The sequence below is a fragment of the Anolis carolinensis genome, chromosome 6, assembly GCF_035594765.1.
Source record: "Anolis carolinensis isolate JA03-04 chromosome 6, rAnoCar3.1.pri, whole genome shotgun sequence".
Lineage (NCBI taxonomy): Eukaryota > Metazoa > Chordata > Lepidosauria > Squamata > Dactyloidae > Anolis > Anolis carolinensis.
Window position 1 is genome coordinate 2,725,841 of NC_085846.1, and position 27,415 is coordinate 2,753,255.

The 27,415-nt window shown below is 48.4% G+C and overlaps 1 protein-coding gene and 1 long non-coding RNA gene across 5 annotated transcripts in view; one reads left to right on the plus strand and one right to left on the minus strand.

The window, feature by feature from the left end:
- LOC134299954 (uncharacterized) overlaps positions 1–27,415 on the plus strand; it is a 41,918-nt gene that overhangs the window by 1,103 nt on the left and 13,400 nt on the right. Inside the window, exon 2 of the long non-coding RNA XR_010007204.1 lies at positions 8,222–8,341. This is a non-coding gene — a long non-coding RNA (uncharacterized LOC134299954). The remainder of the gene's footprint in view (positions 1–8,221; positions 8,342–27,415) is intronic.
- Positions 15,075–27,415, minus strand: part of nyap1 (neuronal tyrosine phosphorylated phosphoinositide-3-kinase adaptor 1) — a 31,135-nt gene continuing 18,794 nt past the window's right edge. For all 4 annotated transcript variants that reach the window (XM_062984253.1, XM_062984252.1, XM_062984254.1 and 1 more), the window contains 5 exons: positions 24,174–24,490; positions 21,558–22,922; positions 19,866–20,081; positions 19,354–19,463; positions 15,075–17,714 (listed from right to left, as the gene is read on the minus strand). In XM_062984253.1, the coding sequence (XP_062840323.1) occupies positions 17,454–17,714; positions 19,354–19,463; positions 19,866–20,081; positions 21,558–22,922; positions 24,174–24,490 (2,269 nt within the window). In that variant the 3' untranslated portion in view covers positions 15,075–17,453. The remainder of the gene's footprint in view (positions 17,715–19,353; positions 19,464–19,865; positions 20,082–21,557; positions 22,923–24,173; positions 24,491–27,415) is intronic.

A 27,415-nucleotide genomic window follows, 5' to 3' on the forward strand; every position in this document is an offset into this window, starting at 1 on the left:
TAGTAATTTATTTCTCATCCTCTTCTCATGGCTCAAGGCAGGACAAAACATTGTTAAAACACATAATCATAAAACCATTACGTAAAACACATACTGTATATTAAAACATATTTCCATAAATATGCACATATAAAATTGCACAGAACAAAGATTAAAATACCCAAAAGTTAAATTCAAGCCTTATTTCCTGTCAGGGTTTGAATGAAATGACAGTGGAAGACTTTGAAACCTTAGCAATTTCTGGATTTAAACTTTCCAGAGAAAGAAACAAAAGATCAAAGACTATAGTAAGAACAAACAAAAACATTTAAAGAAAGAGAAAAATGGCAAACAGGCATGGAATGCAACTGAATGTCTTCTGCATAAAGACAAAGGATTGAGTGAGAAGAAGGGCTTGACGATAAAAAAGGAACAGAAGGAGATCTTTGAGTTACTCTTGATAGCCAAAGGACGGTGGTTTTTTTGGAAAAAATAAACAAGAGTTTATTGATCTAAGAAAGGAACGGTTGGAAAGATAAGAAAATCCATGAAATAATGGGAGAGAGTGGTAAACAAGAGTGATCGTCAGTGTTGAATATAGAAGAAAGGTCATGGAAAAACATGGGGAAATGGCACTCTTTAAGGAAGTACAATAAAGAGTGCGAGAAAGCACAGCAGTTGAAAGAGCAGAAGGGGAAACCAGATTGAAAAGAATTAAAGGGAAAGTTGGCAGAAAGAACATCAAAATGCTGAAGGGAGGAAAAAAAAACACACCAGGCATTTAAGAAACTCTGGAAACAAATGGAAGAAGATGGACTGAATGATGACACTATGTAACATGCTTTTTGTTCTTGGGTTGTAAATTCATTTCCGAAATGGTTCTATCATGGAAATGAAATAGAGCAATTTAAAGCAGCTGTGGATAGTGAGATCCGATCCGCAGACAGCGAAGTGCAGATACCGAGACCCTTTAAGTGGGTAACGAGGACCGGCAGCGGGCCGCCTGTGGATCCATGCCTGGTGAGATGAAGAAGCTATAAGCCAATATTTCCCAATCAATAAATCTCACCAGTTGAAGAAGAAGCCACCAAGGTATTTTATTCAATCCAGCTGGAAAGGATGACATCCCGTGGTAAGACACAGAAAGAAAACTGCATATGTTGCACCCCAAGGCAGCGTGACCACTCGAAAACCAGACAAGAGCCAATATAACACACTATATCTTTATTAAAACAATTATACTTCCGAAAGGAAGTAGGTATAGAGTCTGAGTAAGGAATAGATCTTTTTAGAAAGTCAATGAAGGTTTAAATTGTGTGAAGGAAATGGTCCGATATTATAATCCACCATGAGAACTCGATAGCTCTCCCAAGAAATCAAAGTCCATGAAGTTAAACAGGGAAACAAGGCTGGTGTCAAGACCCAGGCTACGGAGCACCAATAACCATGCGCAGAGGCCAGATTCTATCTAATATCTTCATTAAAGGAATATATAAAGTCAATAAAAACAAGTGAAGAATAAAGTTCAGAAGTAGACCTTTCAGGAAAGGTCAAATATAGTCCAGGAAAACAATGTCCAATATGAGATATTAGAGTCCAAGGTTATAATCCAATAACCGAAACACACACTTTGCCAAGCAAAGTGTGGGGAAATGACAAGGTCCTTTAGTCCAATGGAGCTTGACAACAAGGCTGAGAAACAAACTAGATTCTTGGCAAACAAGGCTTGATACGAGGCAACAAGAAGCAAGAAGCAAGAACGAGGTCCGTGACGAGGTCCGGGGAACAAGGCTGGCTAGGAACTGGAACAAGATCCGTGGCAAGGTCCTGGAAACAAAGGAACTGGAGTAGCGTAGTCTACGCACGATCTCACTCCTGAAGCTGACGAATTGACTCAGCAAGGATCCCCTTGCGGGAAACAGCTATATAGGATCTTGTTTTCCCGCCAAGGAACACTTTCCCTGGGGAACAAGAAGTGAAACCCAAACTGTGTCCAGATGCAAGACTCCTTAAGATTTCCCAAGGGAAACAGGCTTAATCAGCTAATTGTCTGGCAGCGATCCTGGCGCTTCGGCGCTTCGCCTCCTGAGCGCCTCTATCTCGATTATAATTATCCCGGCGAGAGAACGGGGGAGAATTCTGCCCAAGGCTTGTTTGGCTGACTTCTTGAGGGCAAACATCCTGCAGGTGCAGGGGCTCCGATTCTGGCTGAATCGGTGGGAAACCAAAGTTTTCCTCTTCGTCTGCCACAATAGTACTAGGAACGGGACTACATGGCCCATGAGACATCACAGCTGGCAGAAACAGAGTTCTGTCCACTGGAAATGTTTCGTAGCCATCAAGGTAACAAAGTTGTTAAAGCTGAGGCAGGAACAAGGAATAACATCTAAAGTAAAGTCAAGGTCTACTCGAGAGCACAGCACGGCCTGACTGGAACTGGAAAACTTGGCTTGAAACAGGAGCTAGAAATGGAGAACCTCTCTCCAAAAAGCAACGTTGCCACCGCAAAGAAATCTACCAAACAAAACACTTTTAACAGATTCTGGGCTGTTCAGAATTTGGGGAGTACAAACTCCCAAAACCTTCCCAAGGGAACGCTACCCATTATCCCATCTATTTGCTGGTCTCTGGCTGTGGCGAATTTCCTGTTTTGCACTTCTTTCTCTAGTCACAAAATCTCTACGATTAAAAACCCTGTTCCCAGGCGTTTCTTCCACATCTGGTTCTCTCTGCGAGGGAGGACTAGAAGAATCCTCTCCAATTAACAAATCTCCAACGTTGACATCTTCAAGCACCTGCAGCTGTAAAGGCCCCTCTGTGGAGGGTGCAATGTCAGTAAATTCTTCATCATTATCTGTGTCAAGGTGCAGGTCCCGAAACACTGCAGGCCTTGGTGTCCTGGCTGGCTGGGACCTAACAGCATATTTTACATAGGCAAAAACATACATCATTATACAGTGGAATCTTTTGTCTTTCCCGCTCACGTGCTTCGTGCCAATTGGTGGAACCGGCCTTGACATCATGACCAGCTGGGAAGATTCCATTTGAGAGGCAGGGCTGCCAATCAGAGTGCTCCCTGCTTCCAATGCAGATTCTGGTTCTCCAGTGGCTGACGGGAGTGGGGGGCAAGATGACCTAGGAGACAAAAGAAATGCATAGTTTCTTGAAGGGATTACCGTGTCCCATCCTTGGGACAAACAAAGGGGCCATCTGGGTCCCATGAGTTTTATTGTGAAGATAATTGTGTTATGAGTCCTCAGAGAATGTGCCTAACGCCTCCAGTGCTAGTATCCATTGAGTTCCAAATCAGAATATTGTCCAAGATGATAGGATCATGAAGTTTGTTCCTGGGAAAGGGGAAATGGCATTGTCATGGCCGGGGCTGGGACTCCTGTCATACTGGAGGAGTGCCGGGTGATTAGTGATCTTTTTATATCCAGGTGACCGCACAAAGGTCGGGTGTCCCAGCTTATGGCTCTTGTTGCACAGTCAGAGTTATGGGAATCAGTACAGATTGACTGATTCCAGTGATGATGGGTGCTTGGATCCTATTGTTCTGATGACCAGGAAGCACTGGTGGGGACTCTGAGGTCAAGATGTGTAGGTAAAATGTCACAAAAATGTGACATTATACACACACAAAAGGAGTCCGTGGATACCGGGGGAACCCAAGTGTGGGAAACGGGGTGACCACGGGGACGAGGGCTGGCAGTGGGGTTAGTTGGGGTTCAGGGAGGTTATATGCTGAGGGAGAGAAGGAAAGGAGCTCTGATCTGAGAGCTGTGGGACTCTGGACCATGTAGTTACTGGGGTTGGCTACAAGAGGTGAAAGGGAGAGAGAAAGGCACAGGAGACAAAAAAGATACAAAGAGTTAAATTAGAGCATAAGTACAGTAGAATCTCACTTATCCAACACTCGCTTATCCAACGTTCTGGATTATCCAACGCATTTTTGTAGTCAATGTTTTCAATACATTGTGATATTTTGGTGCTAAATTCGTAAATACAGTAATTACTACATAGCATTACTGCATATTGAACTACTTTTTCTGTCAAATTTGTTGTATAACATGATGTTTTGGTGCTTAATTTGTAAAATCATAACCTAATTTGATGTTTAATAGGCTTTTCCTTAATCTCTCCTTATTATCCAACATATTCACTTATCCAACATTCTGCCGGCCCGTTTACGTTGGATAAGCGAGACTCTACTGTACCACAGTGGACATTTATTAAAGGGTTTGCTTTGTCATAAACGGGGAAGATACAATGTGTCCAGGGGTGCTAGAAGCTGCTGCTGGGCTCCTCCGCATCTCCAATTGTCTGCATAATGAATCCCAGCGAAGTTCTGGGCTCTCACTCTCTGTGACTCTCCCTATTGTGGTTCCAATAATATTTTATTAATAATTTGACCCTGGGGACGGTCCCGCTTGATCCTCTGACCCTGGGGATGGTCCCGCTCGATCCCCCCCTCTCTCTATATACATACATACATACATACACACACACACACACACACACACACGCACTCACATGTACATACATGCATGCTTTGGATGGCATAGGGAAGGGTTAACATTCCTGTTGTGTTCCTTTTGCTGTCTATGTCCCTTTTCAGAAGATTTAACCTCCCTTTCTTTCCCCTTTGAGAATTGGATTTTGGAAAATGTGGCTTGTTGTGGAAACAAGGATTGGGGATAAAGTTTCAGTGGAGACACCTTTTCCCAGGATAATAACTAACTCTGCCAGGAGCGAATTTCACCTCCTTCCAAGGGGAAGATTTCTCTCACTCTGTTGTCTCACCCCGGTTTTAACTATACTGTAAGTTGTTTGTGAGTCAGATGTTTGTCACTCAGGGACAGCTTGTACAGCAGAATCCAATAAGTAGAAAGTGCATTGAATTGTGCTTGAAGTAAAGTTGAAGGGACTTTTTAAGCCAATAAGCGGGACATTTTGGAAAGGACCAGAGGAAGAAGCCCATCGGAGGCATGGCAGGAAAGAAGAAAACGTTGCCAATTGCACTGGCTTTTCAATGGGGTTCTGATCCTTTGAAAAGATGGGCCCAGTTGTGTTTAATCATGACTCCGGTGTCTCTGGTGCGGACGGCCAGGCGCCCTTTATCCTCCCGACTGGCTCCTCCACACAAAGGCCTTCGTCTGGGTCGGGAGCGCATGAATCACCTCCAGCCTGGCACCTCTCTTCTCCGGTGCCTTTTCTCTGCTGTTTTCCCTAAAAAGGAGAACGCTGTCGCCCTGAGCGACAGCCAATGCGCGGCCAGTTCGAACAGGCAGGCAGGCATCAATTATAAATGTATGCGGTGGCTCCTCAGGAGTTCAAAGCAGCTTGTAACGTTTAGAGGAAAATGCCCAAAGTTCCTTGTGATGGAACATGGCACTGAACGCAGCCATGGATCCCTCCGGTGCGGGGACGGCGATGCATTCAGGCAGCATGACAGCTAGGAGCAAAGTAAGTGCAAGTGGTGTGAGATGTGCATTTGCAGGGATTACTCGCTCTGCGTACATGGATGCAGCCTCCTCTGCCTGGCTCTTTCTCATCTTCCTTCATTGCATAGTGAAGAACAACGACTTCATAGTTCTCTGCTCACTGATTGCCGGATTCTCTTCTCCCAGTTGTGCTGTGGGTCAGTCTTCCAAAGGAAAAAGCACCAAGACACACTGGTAGATTCCAACAGATTTTATTGTACCGAATGCCAGAACCTTCTCTTTGGCCCACATATATAGGGATGTCATGATCTCCAATTCTTGACACTGATGGAAACATGCACCTTTCTGTGTCTGGCCAAAGCATGCTGGGCAGAAGGGGAATGGGCACCTTCTTCAGGAGAGTAAATATGTCTAATTGCCCCTTCGGATCCCCACAAGCCAGTGCCTCCCTCCACATAGGTGCAAATACCTACAGCCCCTTCCAAAAGCCGTCAGGGAATGATGTCCTGTCACTTCTTGTTGGTATTTCGAGAAGGACTACAAGGCAAAATCTGCAAACAGCCCCCGAGTTTTAAACATTGGACTCACAAATGACTCATAATTAAGAACAAGGGGCCATGGTGGTGCAATGGGTTAAACCATTGTGCTGCTGAACTGCTGACAGTTCAAATCTGTGGGACGGGGTTAGCCCTAGCTCCTGCCAAACTAGCAGTTTGAAAACATGCAAATGTGAGTAGATCAGTAGGTACTGCCTTGGTGGGAAGGCAAAAAGACACTCCATTCAGTAATGCCGGCCACACAGTCAGGAGGTGTCTATGGACAACGCAGGCTCCTTGGCTTGGAAATGGAGAAGAGCACCTCCTCCAGAGTCAGAGATGAGCACTGCCTCCAGAAGCCGGAAATTAAAGGAGAAGCCTTTGCCTTTGTCTAATATTTGTGTATTATTGTATTTCCTTGTGTATCATTGTATTTCATTGTAACAAGGTATGGAATGTTTACCTGACTCTGTTTATGTTTTGTAATCAGCTTCAGTTCCCTCGTGGAGAAGGGTAGAATATAAATAAAGTGTTGTGTTGTTGTTAAGGGTGAGACAACAGGAAGTGGGAGAAACCTACCTCTCGGAAGGGAAATCCACTTCTGGGAGAGTTATCATGGGAGAAAAGGGTCTCCAATGAGGCTTTATCTGTAATCCTTGTTTCCACAACAAGCTAAATTTCTCAAAATCCAATTCTCATAGAGACAGAAAGGGAGGCGAAATCTCCTGAACAGGAGCCCTTGCAGCAAGGAAATCCCACAGGAGTGTTCACCCTTCCCTATAAAGCTAATATACATATTTTTGGCTAGAGTTACTTTTAAAATGTCCCTGTTCCTACGTACATATAAATTCAAATAAAGAACAAACCTACAGAACTCAGAACTGATCTTGTTTGTAACTTGGGGACTGCATGTACCGGTTGTTGGGGGGTATTGCAGGAATTACAAGATTGTGGTCTGTATTTTGGAGTGTGGGAATGTATTGTAATCTCTGTTCACATGTTTGAAAGATTTCTGACTGGCCTGGGGAAAGATTCCTCCCAAATTGTGCCAAATTTGGGGTCTAGAGGCCATGTGCCCATTCCTAGTGAGCAGCGTAGCTGTTTCTTCCTTTTTGCATCCACAGTGGCACCCTTTAAATGCACACAAGAGTTGTGAGGCCCTTGAGCTGATGGCATCTCCCAGCAGAGCGCTGGCCAGTATGGCCAATGGGAAGCAATGATGGGAGCAGCAGTTTGACAGCAGCCGAAGACTAACACAATTCCCACCGCTGCCCTAAACCATTCAAGACGGATTCATTCCTGTGCACTGACAGTTGCCTTGATAGAAGTCATGGCAGAAGAGGAAGAGGAGCTGGGATGAAAGGGAAAAATATGTGGACGGGCAAGGATTATCTGAGGGAGGGAATAGTCCTTTATCATGATACAGGGAATAGGAAAAATCCAGAGTTTTCCAGGAGGCAGTAGGGCGACAAAGTGTCCTTTCTTAGAAGAAGAGCATCAGAGAAGAAAATGCATGTGGCCAAAACAAGCCAAAGCAGGCATGGGCCAACTTTGGCTCTCCTCCAGGTGTTTTGAACTTCAATTCCCACAATTCCTAACAGCCTACTGGCTGTTAGGAATTGTGGGAATTGAAGGTCAAAACACCTGGAGGAGGGCCAAAGTTGGCCCATGCCTGAGCTAAAGTGTTCCTTCTTTTACTGATTAGAGCAGTGGTGTGCTGGAGTTTTGTTAAAAGAATGGCATCTTTCTGGTTCAACCAGTCTTACGTTTGGACAATGACAGTTGCTTATTGTTAGAAAATAATCTCACAACTTGAGCTCAGCAATTTGTTGTGTTTGGAATTGGTTTGACTCCATGGAGAGGGGAAAAAACCCAGTTGGCAGCCTGAGAATGGCGTGGAGTTGGGTTGCGCCGGCACCACCTGCTTCCTACTTTCCTTCCTTCATGGAAAATGCCTCCTGTGAGTGCTTTCTCATAACGAGAAAGGCGAGGAAAGGACTCTTCTTTAGCACATCACACTTCCGTTAGAAATAGATCTTCCTCCGCTTCCCAAACTTGTGTGAGTTTGCAGCAGGAGGGGCCCTGCCACCCTGAGTGCCATTGCCCTTCTTGCGCTCTCACACGCTCTGGCCACGTGTGCAGGAAAAGCTGGGGAGGGATTGTCTGTTTGGGCCAGGCCTTCTCTTACCTCCTTGATTTTAACCCCAAAGTCTCTTATGTGGTGCTAGTATCATAAGAAATAACTCTATTTATTTTTTGCAGAAAACATCGACAACTTATGCTCACCTAAAGAATGCTATTTAGGCATCACTAGCATTGGAAGGAGGAATTATGACATCCCAAACCACTGGCCAGAGCTGGTTCTGAGTATTTGTGGAAATGGTGAGTGCATAGAAGATCTCTGGGGAGTTGGGATTGTAACTACCGAGTGTGGTAAATGCAAATAGTGACAATTGCCTTGCAAATAGTCATTCATTAGGCTGTTTGAACCACTAAGCAGGTTGATACAAGTGCTATGGTAATGACTGAAAAACAAAAAGTTCATCTCTGGAGTTGTGATTAAAGCTCTTTGCAGTATATTTTAATGCAGCCGGATAGGCCAGTGATAGAGTCAGGCATAATCATGGCTATTCATTTATTTATCGTGTCAGAAGCGAACCGAGGGTACAGTTGTAATGAATTTAAATACTTGGCATTTTACTAAATGTCCTTTGACCAGTAGCTGCCCACTTGGAGTGCCTCAGGTGTTGCTGTAAGAAAGTCCTCCATTGTGCATGTGGTAGGGCTCAGATTGCACTGTAATAGGTGGTCTGTGGTTTGCTTTTCTCCACACCAGAAGCGACTTCAAGCATAATTGTGGCTCAGAAACAGGAACAGAATTCATTCTGGAATGATCCTAGAATGGTAAAGGTTTTAGAAAGAGATGTCAATGTAGATAAAGGAAGGAGTCAATGTTGTCCTGGGCAGTCTTGAACCGTTCCCCATTGTTTCATCAGATCTCTCGGCTTAAGCAAGGAATCCTCTAGTAGGGCTACTAGGATTTAGAGTTTTTTAGGGCAACCGCTCATGCCTTTCTCATTATACAAATGTTTGGAGGCAACTTGATACCAGCAGACCCGTTAAATGTAGATGTGTCCTCCAGCCCCTTTGGTGCCTACCTTTGAGAACAAGATTATTCCTAGTGCTTCCTGCTTCTTGAAGAGAGCCTTGAATGGCTCTTGTGGTTTGCTGAGGAGAACATGCTGAGGCCATCGAGGTCCAGGAAATGCCTGATCTGCTGAAATGCTGAGAGGCACATGACCCAGTTAGTTAGCTGGGCCATGAATACACTTCCATCCCAACCACAACTCATTTATCAAGCAGATCCTAAACATAAGCCAGATCTACCAGCTTTTCAGAAGTTTGCCTGGTGCAACACGTATCGCACTACAAATCGCCCTTTGTAGCAGGGCTTGGCAAATTCAGTGAGTCTCGGGGAAACTTTTCTTGCCTAGGACTTGCTGTGGGCTGCCAAAAATGCTAAGTGCAAAAAGGCCTCTTACTCATGTTAGTAAGACTTGCTCTCTGTTATGTCCTCCTGCCCCCATTGTGCCCCACATTAAAGAGAATCCCCTCCTTGGGCAGATCCTTGTGCCACTGTCTGGCTTGCTCTCTGCTGTGTTTGTCCCCCTCTGTCTCTGTCTGATTCACTCTGGACTGGCAAGATTTTCAGTGCATGCTGGGCATATAAATAAATGAAAAAGACACATCCCCAAGCACTTTGCAAAGCTTAAACTCTTTATGACTTATTCATGCGGCACGTGGCTGGCTTCCTCACACACACATGCTGTCATGAGACTTCTGGAGACCTGTGAGCAAGGGAGCGCAGCGCCTCTGTGTAGCTTTGGTGCGGAAGGGAGCGGGGATGAGGTTATTATGCATAACTCATGTGACTCAGAAGTCTGCCTGATGTGAGAAGAGGAATGTGCCTGCCTCAAGAGCTCCCCGTTACTGGAACCGCTCCCTTCCTGGTCCCGTCTGCACCTTTCCTCCGGCTATTGATATTCCTCAGGAGTCGGTTGAGAAAAGAGTCACATCCACTTCAGCAGCACGCCGTGTTCTTGAAAATCTGGAGACATGACATTGATCTCTATGTGCCCCATGCAAGAGAGGGCACGCTGTCCGAGCCGAGGCAGCCATTGCTGACCGATAAAGCAGCCGGGCACCACTTTGCAAGGAAATAGTGCTCAAATGATTCAATAGTCCTCTGACTGAACCCTCTTCCTGCATAAGTTGTAAAATGTTTGGGAAGAAGGAAGGATGTCCTATAGCAGGTGGAGGCAAAAGGAGAGAGGTTAGGTTAGCACAGGGCAAGCTTTTACCAGTGTTCAAAACTGTACTGATTCCAGAAACTTCCCAAAAAGCAAAGGATGCATGGGAGTTTCCAATCAGAGCCATTTCTCTCTCCTCCCTTCTCATCTGGCTGGGAGTTTAAGAAAGAGCTGCAGATGTCCTCACATCCTTTAATGTGTTTGTTCTGTCCATGCCTAAGGCAACAGATCTTTTCCATAAGTGTGGAAGGGAGTACACATTTTTAAAGAAAACTCCTGTACCCGCTGTATCCTGGCAAGCAATGCACTTGGTGCCCTGAGCCCGAGCCCTCCATAGCTTCAGATGGACTGAGGGTCAGCTCTGGAAGTAAATTTAGAAGGGAACTTACTCCAAAGGTTGGAGAGATGACGACTATTCAGTGTGTTTGTAAATCAGAACCGTTACTAAGTGCATACTTGGTGCACTGAGGCAATACCTTTGGGAAGATTATTCCGAGAAGATCCTCCTATCTCATATACAAGGTGACAAGAACAGACTTGTTCCCATTTTACACTCTGGTTCTGGCTGCATGTTTATCGGAGTGACAGCTTTGCTTATCGCTACTCGGTGACTCTTTCAGGCAGGAGGTTGATAAGGATGATCAAAGGTTGAAATTTTTCCACCCGGTGTTTGCGATCCCCCTTTACTTTTCCATTTGGCTGCCCTCTCTTATCTGTACCTGCCCCAGACATCTGCAAGGTATATGAACTGTCTCACTCTGGTACTTCTAAAATTCATCCGAGCCAAAAAGTTTTGGCAGATGTGAAGAGGGGATCTGCAGCACCACACCGGGCGTGTTCCCCTTCCATTATTTTCTAGGCGGAATGTTTTCATCACAGGGAGAGAGAGGCACAGCCTGGAATGCAGAAGCGTGTGCATCTCGGACTTCAAGTCTGGTGCCTGGTGCGATCAGCAATCAAGAAAGATCCCCCCCCAGGGTTCCTGTGTGTGCTCCTTTTCTGCTCCCACAGCCTCCGAGGCAGAGGGATGTGCTTGTGCCACACACGCTGAACAGGCAAATCGGAACATGAGCAGTGATTAACTTTGTCAGGGGAAGCAGGCGGTACTGGCATCTCACTCCGCCTGATCCCAGTTCAGGGCAGAAGGCCAGAGCCTGCTCCCAGTTCCCATCCCCAGTCTCAGAACGCATGAAATACAGGCAAAAGTGCCTCTGAGCATATCCCCTCCCCACAACACACATCTTGTTGCATCTCTACCAGAAAAATAGAATGTGTATCTTCTAGATATGAGGCCAATTGGAAAGGAAGGGACTTTAGTAGCTTCCCAATTATACCAAATTAATTCTTTAATTAGTTGAATTGAGCAGGTTGTCAGACGTGGAGAAGAAAGGATGGTCACCAGATCTAGGAAAAGAGACCTGTTCTTGTGTTGGTTTTCAAAGTACTAGAGTGGTTAATGGTCAACAAGGTCCCCCATGACCTTCTGGTAAACAAACTAGTCAAATGTGAGTTAGGCAAAACTACAGTTAGGTGGATCTGTAATTGGTTAAGTGAACAAACCCAATGGGTGGTTCTCCCCAAGGCTTCCTCTTCATCCTGGAAAGAAGTCACGAGTGGAGTGCCATAAGCAGGGTTCTGTCCTGGGCCCGGTTCTGTTCATCAACTTTATTAATGACTTAGATGAAGGGTTAGAAGGCAGGATCATCATGTTTGCAGACAACACCAAATTGGGAGGGATAGTCAATATTCCAGAAGACAGGAGCAGCATTCAGAACCATCTTAACAGATTAGAGGGGTAATTGGCCAAAACTAACAAAACAAAGTTCGACACTGACAAATGCAAGATATTCTACTTAGGTAGAAAAAAGGAAATGCGAAGATACAGAATGGGGGATGATGCCTGGCTTGACAGCAGTATGTGTAGAAAAGGTCTTGGAGTCCTCCTGGGGAGGAAGGGGAACATGAGCCAACAATGCGATGCGGCAGCTAAAAAGTCCAATGGAATTTTGGCCCTCATCAAGAGGAGTCTAGTGCCTAGATCCAGGGAAGCCACGCTCCCCCTCTAGACCACACCTGGAATCACACTGTGTCCAGTTGAAGGGAGATGTTGACAAGCTGGAATGTGTTCAGCGGAGGGAAACTCAAAGAATCAAGGGTCTGGCGAACAAGCCCTATGAGGAGCGGCTGAAAGAGCTGGGCATATTGAGCCTGCAAAAGAGAAGGCTGAGAGGAGACATGATGAGGGTCATTGATCAAGATGTGAGGGGAAGTCATAGGTAAGAGGGAGCAGGCTTCCTTTCTGCTGCCCTGGAGACTAGGACGCAATGCAACAATGGCTTCAAACTACAGGAAAGAAAAGGGTTTCCACCTGAACGTGAGGAAGAGAGTTGTTCAGCAGTGGAACCCTCTCTCTGCCCCGGAGTGTGGTGGAGGCTCCTTCTTTGGAGGCTTTTAAACAGAGGCTGGATTGCCATCAGTCAGGGGTGCTTTGAATGCAATTTTCCTGCAGAAAGGGGTTGGACAGGGTGGCCCACAAGGTCTCTTCCAACTCTAGGATTCTTGTGTTGGTTTTCAAAGTACAAGAGTGGCTAATGGTCAGCTGCAGACATGATTACACCACAGACCTGAGCTGCGGCAGTGAAGGTTTTATAGTATAGATGCATTCATTTGATGCAACCAGTGTGAACTTCTGAGCCAGAATTTCACTATACCTGCTTACCACAATGCCACAACAGACTTCATCTATGAGCGAAGGCATCAGGCCACTGGGGAGCTGACCCCAATGCCATGAGATGAAGGAAAGCTCCCTCTGAATGCCTCCTTCCTTTCTTCCCTGGCTTTGGACCTGGCTTTGTGATGCCTAGGGCACCTTTGGCCCTGGACCCTGTGCCCATTCCTGACCAGGATGAAGAAGATTTGGGTTTTTTCCCAAGTCAGCAAGATTCAACACCCTTCCAGATGCCTCATGTTGACGTCTCTGAGCCAGAGCCAATTAAGAATGCCCTTGAGATAATGCTGGCTCTCCCAGATTCTCCGGAAAGTCTGGTGTTTGATCGTAGGACATTTGTACACACAGACAGATCAAACAGACAAAGCCTCCGGAGAAGCGCCAGATTAGCGGAGCATGGTGACTATGGCTAAGCCCAGTTCTCTTGGGAAGAATTGGGGAGTTAGACACCTGGTGCAGCAGTTGAAACAAGCTCAGTTCTCTTGGGAAGTTTTAGGGTGTCAGGCACCTGGTTTGTGGGAGCTTATGAACTTCAATAAAAGTGTTGTGTTGAGGACTTGCCTTGTCGGTGACAACTTTACTTCTCACTGAGAAACATCATCGTCTCCAGCTCCTGGATTTCAAGTGGCCTGAAGGTGCGCTTACTCTTGAGTAGACTGGGCGTCGGTCTACCTCCTTGCCAAGTTTGGACTGCGTTTCAACTCCTGAACATTTGGTTTCTGTCTTGCCCTGAAATCCTGTTTTGGACATTTATTCTAGAGGACTCTTTTGGCTACTTGCTATTTTCCCCACTCAAAACTCAGGCGGAGTATTGAGTGTGTTTCGGTTTCTGGATTTTAAACTCTAATACTGGACATAAGACTTTTTCTTATTGGACTAAATTTGATCTTTCCTGAAAGGTCAATTGCTTCTTCAACTTTGCTGCTTATTTCCTTTTGGAACTTTACTTGCTTTAATAAAGATATTATATTGTTATTGGTCTTTGTGTTGGTTTTCGGTGCTCTAGCTGCCTAGGGCGTAACAGGCTTATGTCTCTTTTGCCAGAAGACGGTCTTGCAAGAATAGCTTTGCAGCAAAGAATGAGGCCTGAGAGCCTGCCTCCCCCTTCCCTCTCCAATGCATTTCCCTTTGTGCACTGTCTTTTAGATTGTAAGCCTGAGGGCAGGGATGGTGTTATTAATCTTTTCAAATCATTCTGGGAGCCTTTTACAGTTGGAGAGAGGAGGGGTGGGTGGGTAGAGATGTTTTATAAATAGCCGGAGCGCACTATTTGAAATCTCTGGACAGGTGGCTCTAAAAAAACCCTTAACCCAGCCGTGGGCAAACTTTGGCCCTCCAGGTATTTTGGACTTCAACTCCCACCATTCCTAACAGCCTCAGGCCCCTTACTTTTTGCCCCTCAGCCGCTTAAGCGGCTGAGGGGCAAAAGGAAGGGGCCTGAGGCTGTTAGGAATGGTGGGAGTTGAAGTCCAAAATACCTGGAGGGCCAAAGTTTGCCCATGCTTAGTCTAGAACTTAGAAAAAGAAGGGGACTCTTGTGTGTTCAATGGTTCAGCAATGTTTATGGGAACCTCTTCTAGATTCACTCAGGTCCTTCGCTTTGTAGGAGTAAAAAACCAAGCTGCTTCCATCTTGCACATGATGTGAAATTTGCATATGCCTCCTTTAAAATAGCTATTAATCCTGGTGATGGGATATCCTTATGTAAGACATGTGTGTTGGAAGAAGCTGCATATACATATTAATGCAAAATGTGGCTGGAGAGCAGAATCTATTAAAATCCCTTTGAATGTGTCAGTCATCCCTAAGGAACCTCTGGAAAACTCCAGTGCCTCTTTGGGTGTCCTGCAATCCTGTGACAGCAGGAGTAACAAATCCATTCGGCTCACATTTAAATGTGTTTTAACCAGATGCTACTAAACTCTCAAAAGCGGAAGACGTTACCAAAAGCCACAAGGAACATATGGGCAGGGATGTGAGCAAGCCAATGACCGAACAGATCACTGCCAAAGACAAAGTCCCCTCTTGTCTTTTGTATACCCCATAACTGAGCGCAACAAAGGAGTCCACAGAGAAGTAACCCAGCGTGACAGTTTTATTTTCTTTCCATCGTTTTTTAAATATATAAATACCCTCCCATGAATCCCCAGCATAAATATTTTTGCAAAGCGGTTTCGTCATCTTGCTACGCTAGACAATCTTGTGAAATATTTAAATCGGGGGGCAGAGCATAAAACCCCCCAGAGTCCCGACTGGGTTTTCTTTTGCCCAGCAGTAATGCCATATACTTCTCTTTTATTCTCTCCCTTTTGTCCCCTTCCTTGTGTAACTCCGATTTGTATATCTAATCGGTGCCAGCGCCCCAACCGGTCCAGCCATGTCTTGTGGACGCTAGCAGGGAATTTTGTGGTGGCGAATGGATCCCATTCTTGGAAGCCAAAGAAGGTTGGAAGGAGAGGAATCGGCTCTAAAGGCCTCTGAAACCCATGGAGGGACCCTAAAGGCCGAGACTGTAAGGACCCCGAACAAGGTCCGCAGCGTTGGCAAGACCCACAAACTTCTCCCGGCTGATTTTCCCCGTCAAAACATTGGCTGTTGAAAAACAGAGAAGTTTTTAAAAAGAGACACGCACACGGACGCACACATAGAAAGCCCAGGGATGAGGAGGGGAACGGGTCAAAGATCTGGGGCCTATGGAGGAGGTCTATGCCGTGGGGAGTGGGCAGAAGGAGAGATGGCAGAGGGAGCAAGGACTGGAGTGGCTTGGACGACTGTACATGAAATGTCAAGCGCATGTCACTCTGAGTGTGGCGGGGAAGTCGGGCACTAGCTGGGCACCCTGGTCTTGATTACCCTGTTTGCTTCAGACTAGACTTTCTGAGTGCCAAAGGCCTGGCCCAAGAAGGGGGAGAAGCACCCACCGCACGCCAAGGAGGCCCTGCGGCATTGGGAAGGCACGCTCTGCCCCCTCCGTCTTCCCGACCTGGGCTCCCTCCGTGGTTAAACTATATCTTCCATCATCCATTTCGAGAAGGCTATTGAGAAGCTAGAAGGTATCCAGAGAAAGGTGAACAAAATGGTAAAAAGCCATAAACCAAGGAGTGGCTGAAGGAGCTGGGGAGGTTTAGCTCAGAAGAGAAGGCAGAGAGAAGGAAATAGGAGAGCCGTATTTAAATATTTGAAGAGATGTCGCATTGAGGAGGGGGTCAAGCTTGTTTTCTGCTGCTCCGGAAACTAGGACACGATGAGCAATGGATTCAAATTGCAGGAAAAGAGACTCCACCTAAACATTAGGAAGAACTTTCTGACTGCGAGAGCTATTTGGCCGTGGAATATACTGCCCCAGAGCACGTTTAAGCAGAGGCTGGATGGCCATTCCTCAGGAATGCTTTGATTGACTGAGTGGCAGGAGAAGGTTGGACTAGATGGCCTTTGTGGCCTGGGATTCTGATTCATCCTCAGTCAGCAGGGCCCACAACAGAGGCTATAATATGGAAACTTGGAAGAGGCCTTTTCTTTTCTCCTTTCTTCTGCAATATGCTATAACAACCTCCCTAACACACCCCACCTCTGTTTTGGACTATAATGGAATGATGGGAGTTGGAGTTGCCACCAGGTGTGAGAAAATTGCTCTGGAAACACCAGCTGATCCCACTTCCATTGAGCCTCCCCAAATGGTTCCAACAAGCAGACCAAAAGTTCAGGCACCTCCATGGGGTGGGAGCAGGCGGACCCTCTGTGCAATGAGTCCGCTCAGGCCCCTTGTTTGGCTTCCCCTTCCCCTCCTTTCCCTTGAGGTGGGTTTTTTGGCAATAGAAGGAAAATGGCACGAGCGATTGGTAGTGCTCCTGGCACTTTTAAGCCCACGAATGAGGGAGCGTGAGGAGGGTGGCATTGTCCAGCCCTGACAAACGTGCACACACACACACACTCACTCACTCACTCACTCACTCGCTCACACCATGGCAACTGCACCCATCCCTTCCCTGCACACTCCATTGTCCTCCTAGAAAAGTGAAAGGGTATCGGAGAAGTCAGTCTCGCTGGCCAAGACTATCTTGGGGTGGCGTGGGGTAGCCACGTCCTTTCAATGCACAGCAACCGTGGCTTGCCATCTCTTGGAGCCATGGGCATCCTTGCCAGGGTTCCTTGGGCTGAAGCAGCTGCTTTTGCCACCTCGCACCTCTCCTTCCCTTTCTGATAATCCAGGATATTGTCCAGAAAAAGAAAATAAACCAGAACGTTGTTCAAAAGTCTTTTTCCAGCCACAGCGATGCCCCAATCAGCCCACAACTCGGTCTCTCGTGGGTCTTCCCCCAGGGAGCGTGGGGAGGGCAGGGGCAGCATGCTGCCAGCAGTCTGGCCCTGCGCCGTGCGTGGGCTTTGGCGTGGCCAGCACAAGGCACCGGTTCCTCCTCCTCCTCCTCCTGCCCAGGGCTCAGCCCCCCGCCGCCTGTCAAATGGCCGTGTCCCAGAGCACTGTCTGCTGGCGGCGGCAGGGCGGCGTGCCGGACTTGCGGTTCTCCGTGTTCCTCCGCCAGCTGGGCAGGATGGGCATGCTCTCCTGCTTGCAGAGGCTGCGCTCCGGGCGGTGGCGTGCCTTGATCTCCTTGCAGACGCACCGCTTGCGCTCAATCACCTCCAGGAGCTTGCCGTCCCTTTCACGGGAGGCTGGCAGGAGTCCCCCCGGAGCCGGGAGTTGCACATGCTGCAAGGCCTGGGTGGAAAGAAGGGGGGGCATTATTATCAGGGGAAGGGGCATCAATGCTCTTGCTGTATCCAAACACAGGAAGGAAAATTGCTGCTCATAGTTTGGATTTGGCCCCCAAAGCTTGCATTTGAAGCTCCTCAAGTTTCAACAAAACAAGTCCAAAAACGTTCAGCAGTTTTCAAAAACTTCACCAAGGCAAACTAAAACGTCCCACAAATGTGGCTGTTTGATTCTCCACATCTCTCTAGCACAGGCATGCGCAAACTTTGGCCCTCCTGATGTTTTGGACTTCAACTTCCACAATTCCTAACAGCCAGTAACATCTGGAGGGCCGAAGCTTTCCTAAGCCTGCTCTAGCTTCATGGGTCAAAAATGTCACATCGCTTCCTATGTGCTTAGACATTTGAGGGCTGCTGGCCCAAAGCTTACATTAAAGGAATTTAGCTGATGGAGCCAAAAAAGGCTGGGCCGCCTGTGTAAGCTACCCTGAGTCTCCCTGAGTTGTTGTTGTTGTTTTTGTTGTTGTTGTTATCAGTTCTAGGCCCTGATGTTTCAGCTCTATTGGCATTTGGAAGCAGTTTGAGGTTTACGTGTGCATTGTGGCCACAATGCTAGCAACGGATACACAGAGGCCATTCTTTTGTGAGGCTAATGGATCTTAATTGCTACTTCCAAGACTAAGCAGTTCCCTACCCACATGAGGTGGGGAAGCCCAAAAGAGATGAGCACTGAAACAGATGTCTGGTGCTCTCTGTCAGTCCTGGTGCCCCACAGCCTGGTGTGAGAATGGTGTGGAAGTGGAAGATATAGAACCTGCGAAAACATACAGACCACTGGCTACTGCTTCACCCCACAAGTTCACCTTTTTCTGTGTTTGAGAATTTAGTCCAGGCATGGGCAAAGTTGGGCCCTCCAGGTGTTTTGGACTTCAACTCCCTCCATTCCCAACAGCCTCAGGCCCCTTCCTTTTCCCCCTCGGGCCCGACCAAGAACTCATGAAATCTTCCCTTTGACACCTGGGCAAACTGTGGCCCTCCCGTAGGGTGTTTTGGACTCCAACTCCCACCATTCCTAACATCCTCAGGCCCCATCCTTTTTCCCCTCAGGCCCGACCAAGAACTCATGAAGTCATCCCTTTGACACCTGGGCAAACTGTGGCCCACCAGGTGTTTTGGACTCCAACTCCCACCATTCCCAACAGCCTCAGGTCCCTTTCTTTCCCCCCTTGGGCTTGACCAAGAACTCATGAAGTCATCCCTTTGACACCTGGGCAATCTGGCCCTCCCACCGGGTGTGGCTGAGGGGGAAAAGGAGAGGGCCTGAGGCTGTTAGGAATGGTGGGAGTTGAAGTCCAAATCATCTGGAGGGCCACAGTTTGCCCATGCCTGCTTTAGCCAGTGTGCAGCCCATTTGTGGCTTCCTCACTCCCTTTTGGAAAGGGAGGAGGTATTTATAGACCTTCTGATTGTGATCCTTAGGTTCTCCTTCTCCCGCAGCTGCCCACCCAGAAGGAGAAGTGGGTCTCCTATTTCTGTGCGGAAAGCCCAACCGACTCCTTCACTTCCTCTGGGATGAGTATTTTCACAAAAAAGGGCCATTGTTGCCTTGTTTTGGGGAATCCCGGGCCCCCTCTGAGCCCACCTACCAGGCTGGCTGGGTCCCGGGGGTGGCTGCAGGGCCTCTGCGCGTGGATCACGGCGTGCCGCACCCCGGAGGTGGAGGCCGAACGGCCGAGTAGGTAACCGCTGGTGAAATCTGGCAGAGAGAAGGAAGGAGGAGATGAGGTTCAGGAAGCAGGTGCTTGAGGAATTGCAGCCCAATGACAACCAACACTAAGAGGCTTTTTTGGTTCACAAAACCAGGCAGCCACACCCCCTCCCTGCCCACCAATTCAGGAAGAGAGATAGGGATGGGTTCCCCCCTCATAGTGGCAGACCACCAATGGATGGACTGGCGGAGGAGGCTGCCAGCATCGGCCGCATGCATGCTCGCCTCTCCTTCCCTCTCCCTGCGCTTGCTGCAGTCTGTCCTCATTTGAAGGTCACCTGCTTCTCTTTGCAGCTGCATCGTGTGCAAGTTCTGCAGCCAAAACCAGCCCAAGCACAAGCACGGCTCTTTCTCTCACCCTCCGTGGGGGGGGGGGGGGGGGGGGCTCACCTCCATTCCGGTGACAGGCGGGGAAGGTCTGGCAGGGGACGGGCAGGTTGGTCCTCCCCACCGCCGGCACCTTGGCCCCGGCCAGGCTTTCTGACCCCGGTGTGCGGACGGGGATGCTGGACTGCAGCGGGCCCGGCCCGGCTTTCTCCTCCTTTTCCATTTTGGTGGGCTGCGGGCTGTCGCTGTGGTCCCAAGCCGGGGGACCCTCGGGTGCTTCTGTGAGAGAGGGAAACAGACCTTGTAGACCAAAACAGTAACAAAACAGGGAGAGGACCCGAGCCAAAAACAGCTTGCAAGGCAGGTATGGGCAACTTGGGCCCTCCAGGTGTTCTGGACTTCAACTCCCACCATTCCTAACAGCCTCAGGCCCTTTCCTTTTCCCCCTCCGCCGAAGGGGCCTGAGGCTGTTAGGAATGATGGGAGTTGAAGTCCAAAACACCCTACGGGAGGGCTGAAGTTTGCCCATGTCCTGATGTTTGATGTTTTACCATCTTCTGGGAGGCTTTTCTCATGTCCCCACATGGGGAGCTGGGGCTGACAGATGGAAGCTCACCCCGCTCCCCGGATTTGAACCGTCAACCTTTTGGTCAGCAGTCCTGCCAGCACAAGGGTTTAACACATTGCACCACCTCAATGAAATGCAGCTTTTTAGCCCTCCGGTCTGTGTTCTTTTCCTGTGTTTTTATCCTGAAAACCTGGTTTTTACTGTTATTATATTGCGTTATCTATTTTAATGTGTTTTACCCATTGTTTTGCTGTTTTACATGTATTTTATTTTGATTTTTACTTGTTTGGAGTCCCCATGGAGAGATGGAGGTGGGATAGAAAAATATAGTTATTATTATTATTATTATTATTATTATTATTATTATTATTGACACGATGACGTTGTATGACATAGGAAACAAGATAGATATGCTGGAATTCGTATCATAAAATCACTAGTCGAACACTTCCCAAGTGTTTAGGAATTATTACTATATTATTATTACTATTATTGACACAAAGACACAGTATGACACAGCAAACAAGATATATATGCTGGATTTAGTATGATTATAATTATTATGATTACGGTTTTGGACTTCATCTCCCAGAATCCCTGACTGCTGGTCAAGCTAGCTAGGACTTCTGGGAGTTCAAAACACCTGAATGACCAAAGTTTGGCAACCACTGTCTTAGAGGTCTCAACTCCAACCCAAGTTTTATTCTTTTTAAAGCCGATATTTGGCAAAAATGGGAGGGGTATGGTGGGATGTTTGGTGTACTTTGCTTCCACCTGAGTTTTCATTTACAGAGATGGAAATGAAAAGCCAGTGGTCTGATAACATGGCTGGCAAAAGGGATCCGCACCCTAGTAGAAGGTGAATCCCTGACCCCTTTGTCAGGCTGGGTAGCAACTGGGTAGAGGCAGGTAGGCTGGGCTGTGGCACAGGCTGGTTAGCAGCCAACTGCAACAAATCACTCTGACCAAGAGGTCATGAGTTTGAGGCCCGCCCATGCCTGCGTCTCATCTCTGTCTCTGTTCTATGTTATGGCATTGAATGTTTGCCTTTATGTGTGCAATGTGATCCGCCCTGAGTCCTCTTCGAGGTAAGAAGGGTGGAATATAAATGCTGTAAATAAGTAAAAAAATAAATAAGTCATCACCCCCCCCCCCCAAAGTGATGCCCACCGCCCCACCAGACTCACTCTCTGCCTCCTTGCTCTTCCGGCCAGCGTATCCCATCCTGCGGTGCAGCACCCATCCGAAGGGGTCTTCCTCTCCGGCCACCGTTGCACGTCCGAGGTCTTCTCCGGCGAGCAGGTGGGAGCAGGCCAGGCTGGTGAGCGCCCGGTCCTGCAGCTGCATCTTAACCGCTGCCGAGGAGGCGGCCTTGGCGGCAGCATTCTTGACACTCTCATAGGCGGGCGGGCGCTTGATCCCCACGCAGGGGGCAGGGTAGGTCCAGACCATGCCCAGCGGAGGGGGCGGGGGGGACTCGGTGGGGAGGGCACACACCCGCTGGGCCTGCTTGCAGGTGGAGGGGACGGTGGAGGGCCGGGTGCACAGCATCCCGTGCAGCACCGCGATCTCCTTCTCCGTCTTCTGCTCGGCAGGGGCCGTGTGGGTGGTCACCTTGACCGCCGAGTAGACCATGGTGTAGGATACGGCTGGGGGCTTCTCCTTGACCGGCAGCATGGAGGGGACTGGGGTGGGGGGCGGGGGGGCCGAGGGCTGCTTGGCGGGGGCACCTATGATGCCGGCACCGCTGCTGCTGTGGGAGTTGGGCAGCTCCTTGTCGGCGGAGGTGGCCTTGCTCTGGCCGGAGGAGGGCTGTGGGGGCAGCGGTGTGGAGTGGCTGCGTGCGCGGCCAGAGGGGGCCAAGGCACCACCCTCACCGCCTCCTCCTCCTCCTCGCTGGTGGTGGTGGTGGCTGGGCACTTGCGGGGTCATGGGGGCCGAGGGGGCCTCCTTGGTGTGGCACAGAATGGGCAGCTTGGAGCCGTCCGGACCACCGCCGGCCCCTTTGTACCCCCCGCTCTTCTTGGCCTGGGGGAAGGCCAGCAGTGGGGGCCGGTGTTGCAGGAGGTTGGGGAAGGGGGGCGGGATCTCACAGGGGGATGTCTTGGGGCCCGGTCCTGGGGCCTTGCCGGACTCCCGCTTGACCGGCCGGTGGCGCGGAGAGGAAGGGTCCCCACTGGGAGGACGGTGGGGCTCCCCACTTTCCTCAGGGAGCGGGTACTTCATCTCCTCGTAGATGGCCTCACTCTCATCTGAGTCCTCGTCGGCCGTGGCAGGCGTCTGCGAAGGCGGGCCGGGCCCCCGGAAAATGTCCCCCACCATCTCGATGTAGACAGGCTCGTCCTCCTCCGGGTCGGAGCCCTTGGCCGGGCTGTGGGAGAAGGCCCGTCCGTAGCGCTGCAGGGCCCCCGCCAGAGAAGGTCCCGGCAGGCGGCCGGAATAGGCCTCGTCGAAGGAGACCGAGAGGTGCGTGTTGGGGCTGCGCTTCGGCTTCTGCGGGGGAACCTTGCGCCCGGACTCCCGGCTCTCGGCGCTGGACTTCTGGGAGCCTCCTGGAACAGAGGAAAGGGACGTGGAGAATGAGGAGGAAGGTGTGGTGGAAGGAAGAAAGAAAGGCAGGAGGTGGGTCAAAGGAAGCCTGGCCAAATCTTGAGTTCCAACGGTGTGGGCTGGTTGCCCCTTCATGAATTTCTATCTGACCCCTTTTCACATCTGGCCACCTTGGCAGCCACCCTAATCTTGTGGCAGGGAGCTCCTCCATCTGATTACATGTACAGTAGAGTCTCGCTTATCCAACGTAAATGGGCCGGCAGAATGTTGGATAAACGAAAATGTTGGGTAATAAGGAGGGATTAAGGAAAAGCTGCACATTGCTGCCTAGAGAAACAGCTGTTTGAAATGCTGTCCCCACCTCCCGAAGTTGGGGCTGTGGTGTGAACATTGCCCACAGGAGGTGAGCAAGGGGGTTGTTTGGGGAGTGTAACGTGTTTGTTTTGCTGAGCACATTCCTGTAATTTAAATTTGTAGCAGTGTAGGCAAGAGGAGGACGCTGCTGGTGCAGGCCAGACGCTGTGCCCGACGGAAAAACAGCTGTGGATCTGGGTGGGAAGCAGATTGCGTCGGATAATACAGAACGTTGGATGAGCGAAAGTTGTATAAGAGAGACTCTACTGTACTACAGGCTAGGGCATGGAGTGATAGATATAAGCTGCAAGAAAATAGAATCCACCTAAACATTAGGAAGACCTTCCCAATAGTATGAAAAGCCTGCAGAAGAGAAGGCTGAGAGGAGACATGATAGCCATGTATAAATATGTGAGGGGAAGTCATAGGGAGGAGGGAGCAAGCTTGTTTTCTGCTGCCCTGCAGACTAGACGCAACGGAACAATGGCTTCAAACTACAGGAAAGAAAGGAGATTCCACCAGAACATGAGGAAGAACTTCCTCACTGTGAGAGCTGTTCAGCAGTGGAACTCTCTGCCTGACTGTGGTGGAGGATCCTTCTTGGGAGGTTTTTAAACAGAGGCTGGATGACCATCTGTTGGGGGTGCTTTGAATGCGATTTCCTGCTTCTTGGCAGAATGGGGTTGGACTGGATGGTCCATGAGGTGTCTTCCAACTCTGTTATTATTCTATGATTCTATGAAATAAGGGGGGAAAGCTTCACTTGAGCTGCTTTTTTCATTCCCAGAGTGCTCCCATGAATGACACCACCATCACCACCACTGCCCACTACTGCTGATGTCATTGTCTTTGCCCAACCGGCCTTGGTGGGCACCAGCTTTACCCAGGCATCTGCTCACCTGCCTTCTTGCTGCTGCCCAGGGGCTCCAGCGCGGCCCTGGCCTCGGCGCTGAGCTTGGTGCTGGGGTGCCGCTTGGGCTTGGCGGGGGGCTTCCGGGACCCGGCGCCGGCCCCATCCCCGGCCGTGTCCACGCTGCTGCCCACGGAGTGGCAGGAGAGGGAGCGGGGGGCCATGCTGCTGGCGCAGGGGTGTGGGGCGTGCTCCTGTGAGGCTGGCATCGTCATGAAGCCCATCCTGAAGTGGCGCCGGAAGGAGGCCACGTCGCGCACCTTGCCCACGCTGCCGCCTCCGCCGCCACTGGGCTCCTTGGCCGAACTGAAAGGGAAGAAAGGAGAGAGGCACCGTCAGGGCAGAGGAAGGATGAGAAAGCTGGGCAAAGCGGACGGAATGCATTACAACAGAGAAGCATATGCTGCTATGGCAGGCATGGGCAAACTTCGGTCCTCCAGGTGTTTTGGACTTCAACTCCCGCCATTCCTAACAGCCTCAGGCTTTCATGGCCGGGATCACAGGGTTGTTGTATGTCTTTCGGGCTGTGTGACTATGTTCCAGAAGCATTCTCTCCTGACGTTTCGCCCACATTTATGGCTGGCATCCTCAGAGGTTTTGAGGTATGGATAAACTAGGAAAGGAAAAATAATATATCTGTGGAGAGTCCAGGGTGTGGCAAGAGTCCTTTGTCCCTGGGAAGCCAGCATTAATGTATCATGTAGTCTGACATGATAGTCGTTGGAGTGGTCCAGCATTTCTGTGTTCTCAAATAATATATTGTGTCCAGGCTGGTTCATCAAGTGCTCTGCTGTGGCTGATTTTTCTGGTTGAATTAGTCTGCAGTGCCTTTCATGTTCTTTGACTCTTGTTTGACCCCAATAACTATCATGTCAGACTACACAGAGAAGCCATTGAAATCCACAAGCATGTGGACAACTTCAACAGAAAGGAGGAAACCATGAAAATGAACAAAATCTGGCTCCCAGTATTAAAAAACTCTAAAATCAAAACAGTAGATGGGAACCAACACTCTGAAGGCAGAGGAGCCCCAAGGACGGCTATTGACTGAACAAAGGATCCCCCCAGGCAAGAGACAAAAACCTTTCCAATGCTAATTAGGGTGATTAACTGAAACATTAATGCTGGCTTCCCAGGGACAAAGGACTTGCCACACCCTAGACGCTCCACAGATATATATTTTTTTCCTTTCCTAGTTTATCCATACCTCACAACCTCTGAGGATGCCTGCCATAGATGTGGGCGAAACGTCAGGAGAGACTACTTCTGGAACATGGTCACACAGCCCGAAAGACATACAACAAGCCTCAGGCCCTTTCCTTTTCCCCCTCAGCCGCTTAAACTAAAGGGGAAAAGGAAGGCCAGGTGTGTGAGGTATGATCTCATGGCTTCTTGGTCGGGTTATTATATTCGTACTTGGTCGGGCTATTATATTCGCTTAAGCGGCTGAGGGGGAAAAGGAAAGGGCCTGAGGCTGTTAGGAATGGTGGGAGTTGAAGTCCAAAACACCTGGAGGGCCGAAGTTTGCACTTTTAAAAAGCCTGTCTAAATCAATACTTAGTCTTCAACATGCAACCAACCAAGCAAACAAACCAACGGACCTTTAATCTCAATCAACATTGAAGGCATGTCCGCTACCGAAGAACAGCTGCTTTATTAACTGTGCCGAGATAAGAAATGTGATGTGCTGTGTGTCCAAAAAACACACAAGAGTAAACAACAGAAACAAGTAAAAGTTCCAGGAATTATCTTAGTGCATATGGAAGCACTCTCTTTGTAATATCTGGCCTCCAAGCCAGTGGTGCCCATAACACCGAAGAAAGCAATATAGAGGATATAATACTAGAGCTTAATAACATCACGATTACCTCTATGTAAAAGGTAAAGGTTTCCCGTGACGTTAAGTCCAGTCGTGTCCGACTCTGGGGATTGGTGCTCATCTCCATTTCTTAGCCGAAGAGCCGGCATTGTCCATAAACACCTCCTGATTGTGTGACTGTCTTGACTGCATGGAGCACCGTTACCTTCCCGCCAGAGCAGTACCTATTGCTCTACTCACATTTGCATGTTTTCGAACTGCTAGGTTGGCAGAAGCAGGGGCTAACAGCGGGCACTCAATCTGCTCCCCGGATTCGAGCCTGCGACCTTTTGGTCCGCAAGTTCAGCAGCTCAGCGCTTTAACACACTGCACCACTGGGGGCCCAAGACATGTAATAGATGTCTTTTAATATTTCTTCAGATAAGTCTCCTATGTCATTTAAATGATATGCTTTATCTATGCATGTTATGTTACACTCCGCATTGAGCTTGACGAGAGGCAGGTAACTAATAATAATATAATAATAACATGACCTTTTAGAGACCATTCCTTTTTGGAAACCAGGAATCTCCATAGCCTTTTGCTATGACATAGCATGACTCTTTTTTGAGATTAATTGGCATTCACACCATTTGGAATAATCATAACCTTTTGTAAAGTATGATCTTCCTGAGAAGATTTAAATACTCATTTGAGTCAATCTTCTCCTTAGTGGTAAATACCCACTAGTATACATGCAAGGCAATTTAGGTTTCTCAGTTGTTAGACTGATATACCTGGTTATCTCTGGACTGTTAGGAACAAAGATTTGCCAGTGCACAAAATATATAGCAGATCTTCAGAAGTGTTATTCCAGTTGCCCAAAAGAACATCATCTCTCCCATATTGCTTTTAAATCATGCTCTCAAGAGAACAAAAATAAATACCGTAGTCTTCGTTGAAACTAACATAGTTAATTTACTTACATGTATTCATGCATTCAGCATGCAGGTGTATTTCTTATTGGCTGATAGTTAAAGCAATCTGTTCTATAAAGCATTCTGTTTAAGTCTCTTCTCAGTTGCATTCAGACTAACACTCTTTTTAGTCTAATACATTACTGATTCAATATTTTATTTAGTTATTTATAGTATTTCTATTCCGCCCTTCTTTCTCACCCCAAAGAGGACTCAGGGAGGATTACAATGCACATATATATATATGGCACACATTCAGTGCCATCAGACAAACAACATACAGTATAGACACACACAGAGGCAATTTAACATTTCCAGCTTCATGAGGGTATGCTCGATTCCGGCCACAGGGAGAGCTGTTGCTCCACGGGTGACACCGAGTACTGTACTTCCTCATTCCTTTCCCCATGCTGCTGGCAATTTTATGGTGTTGTAAATTAGTTAAATTAGCCTCCC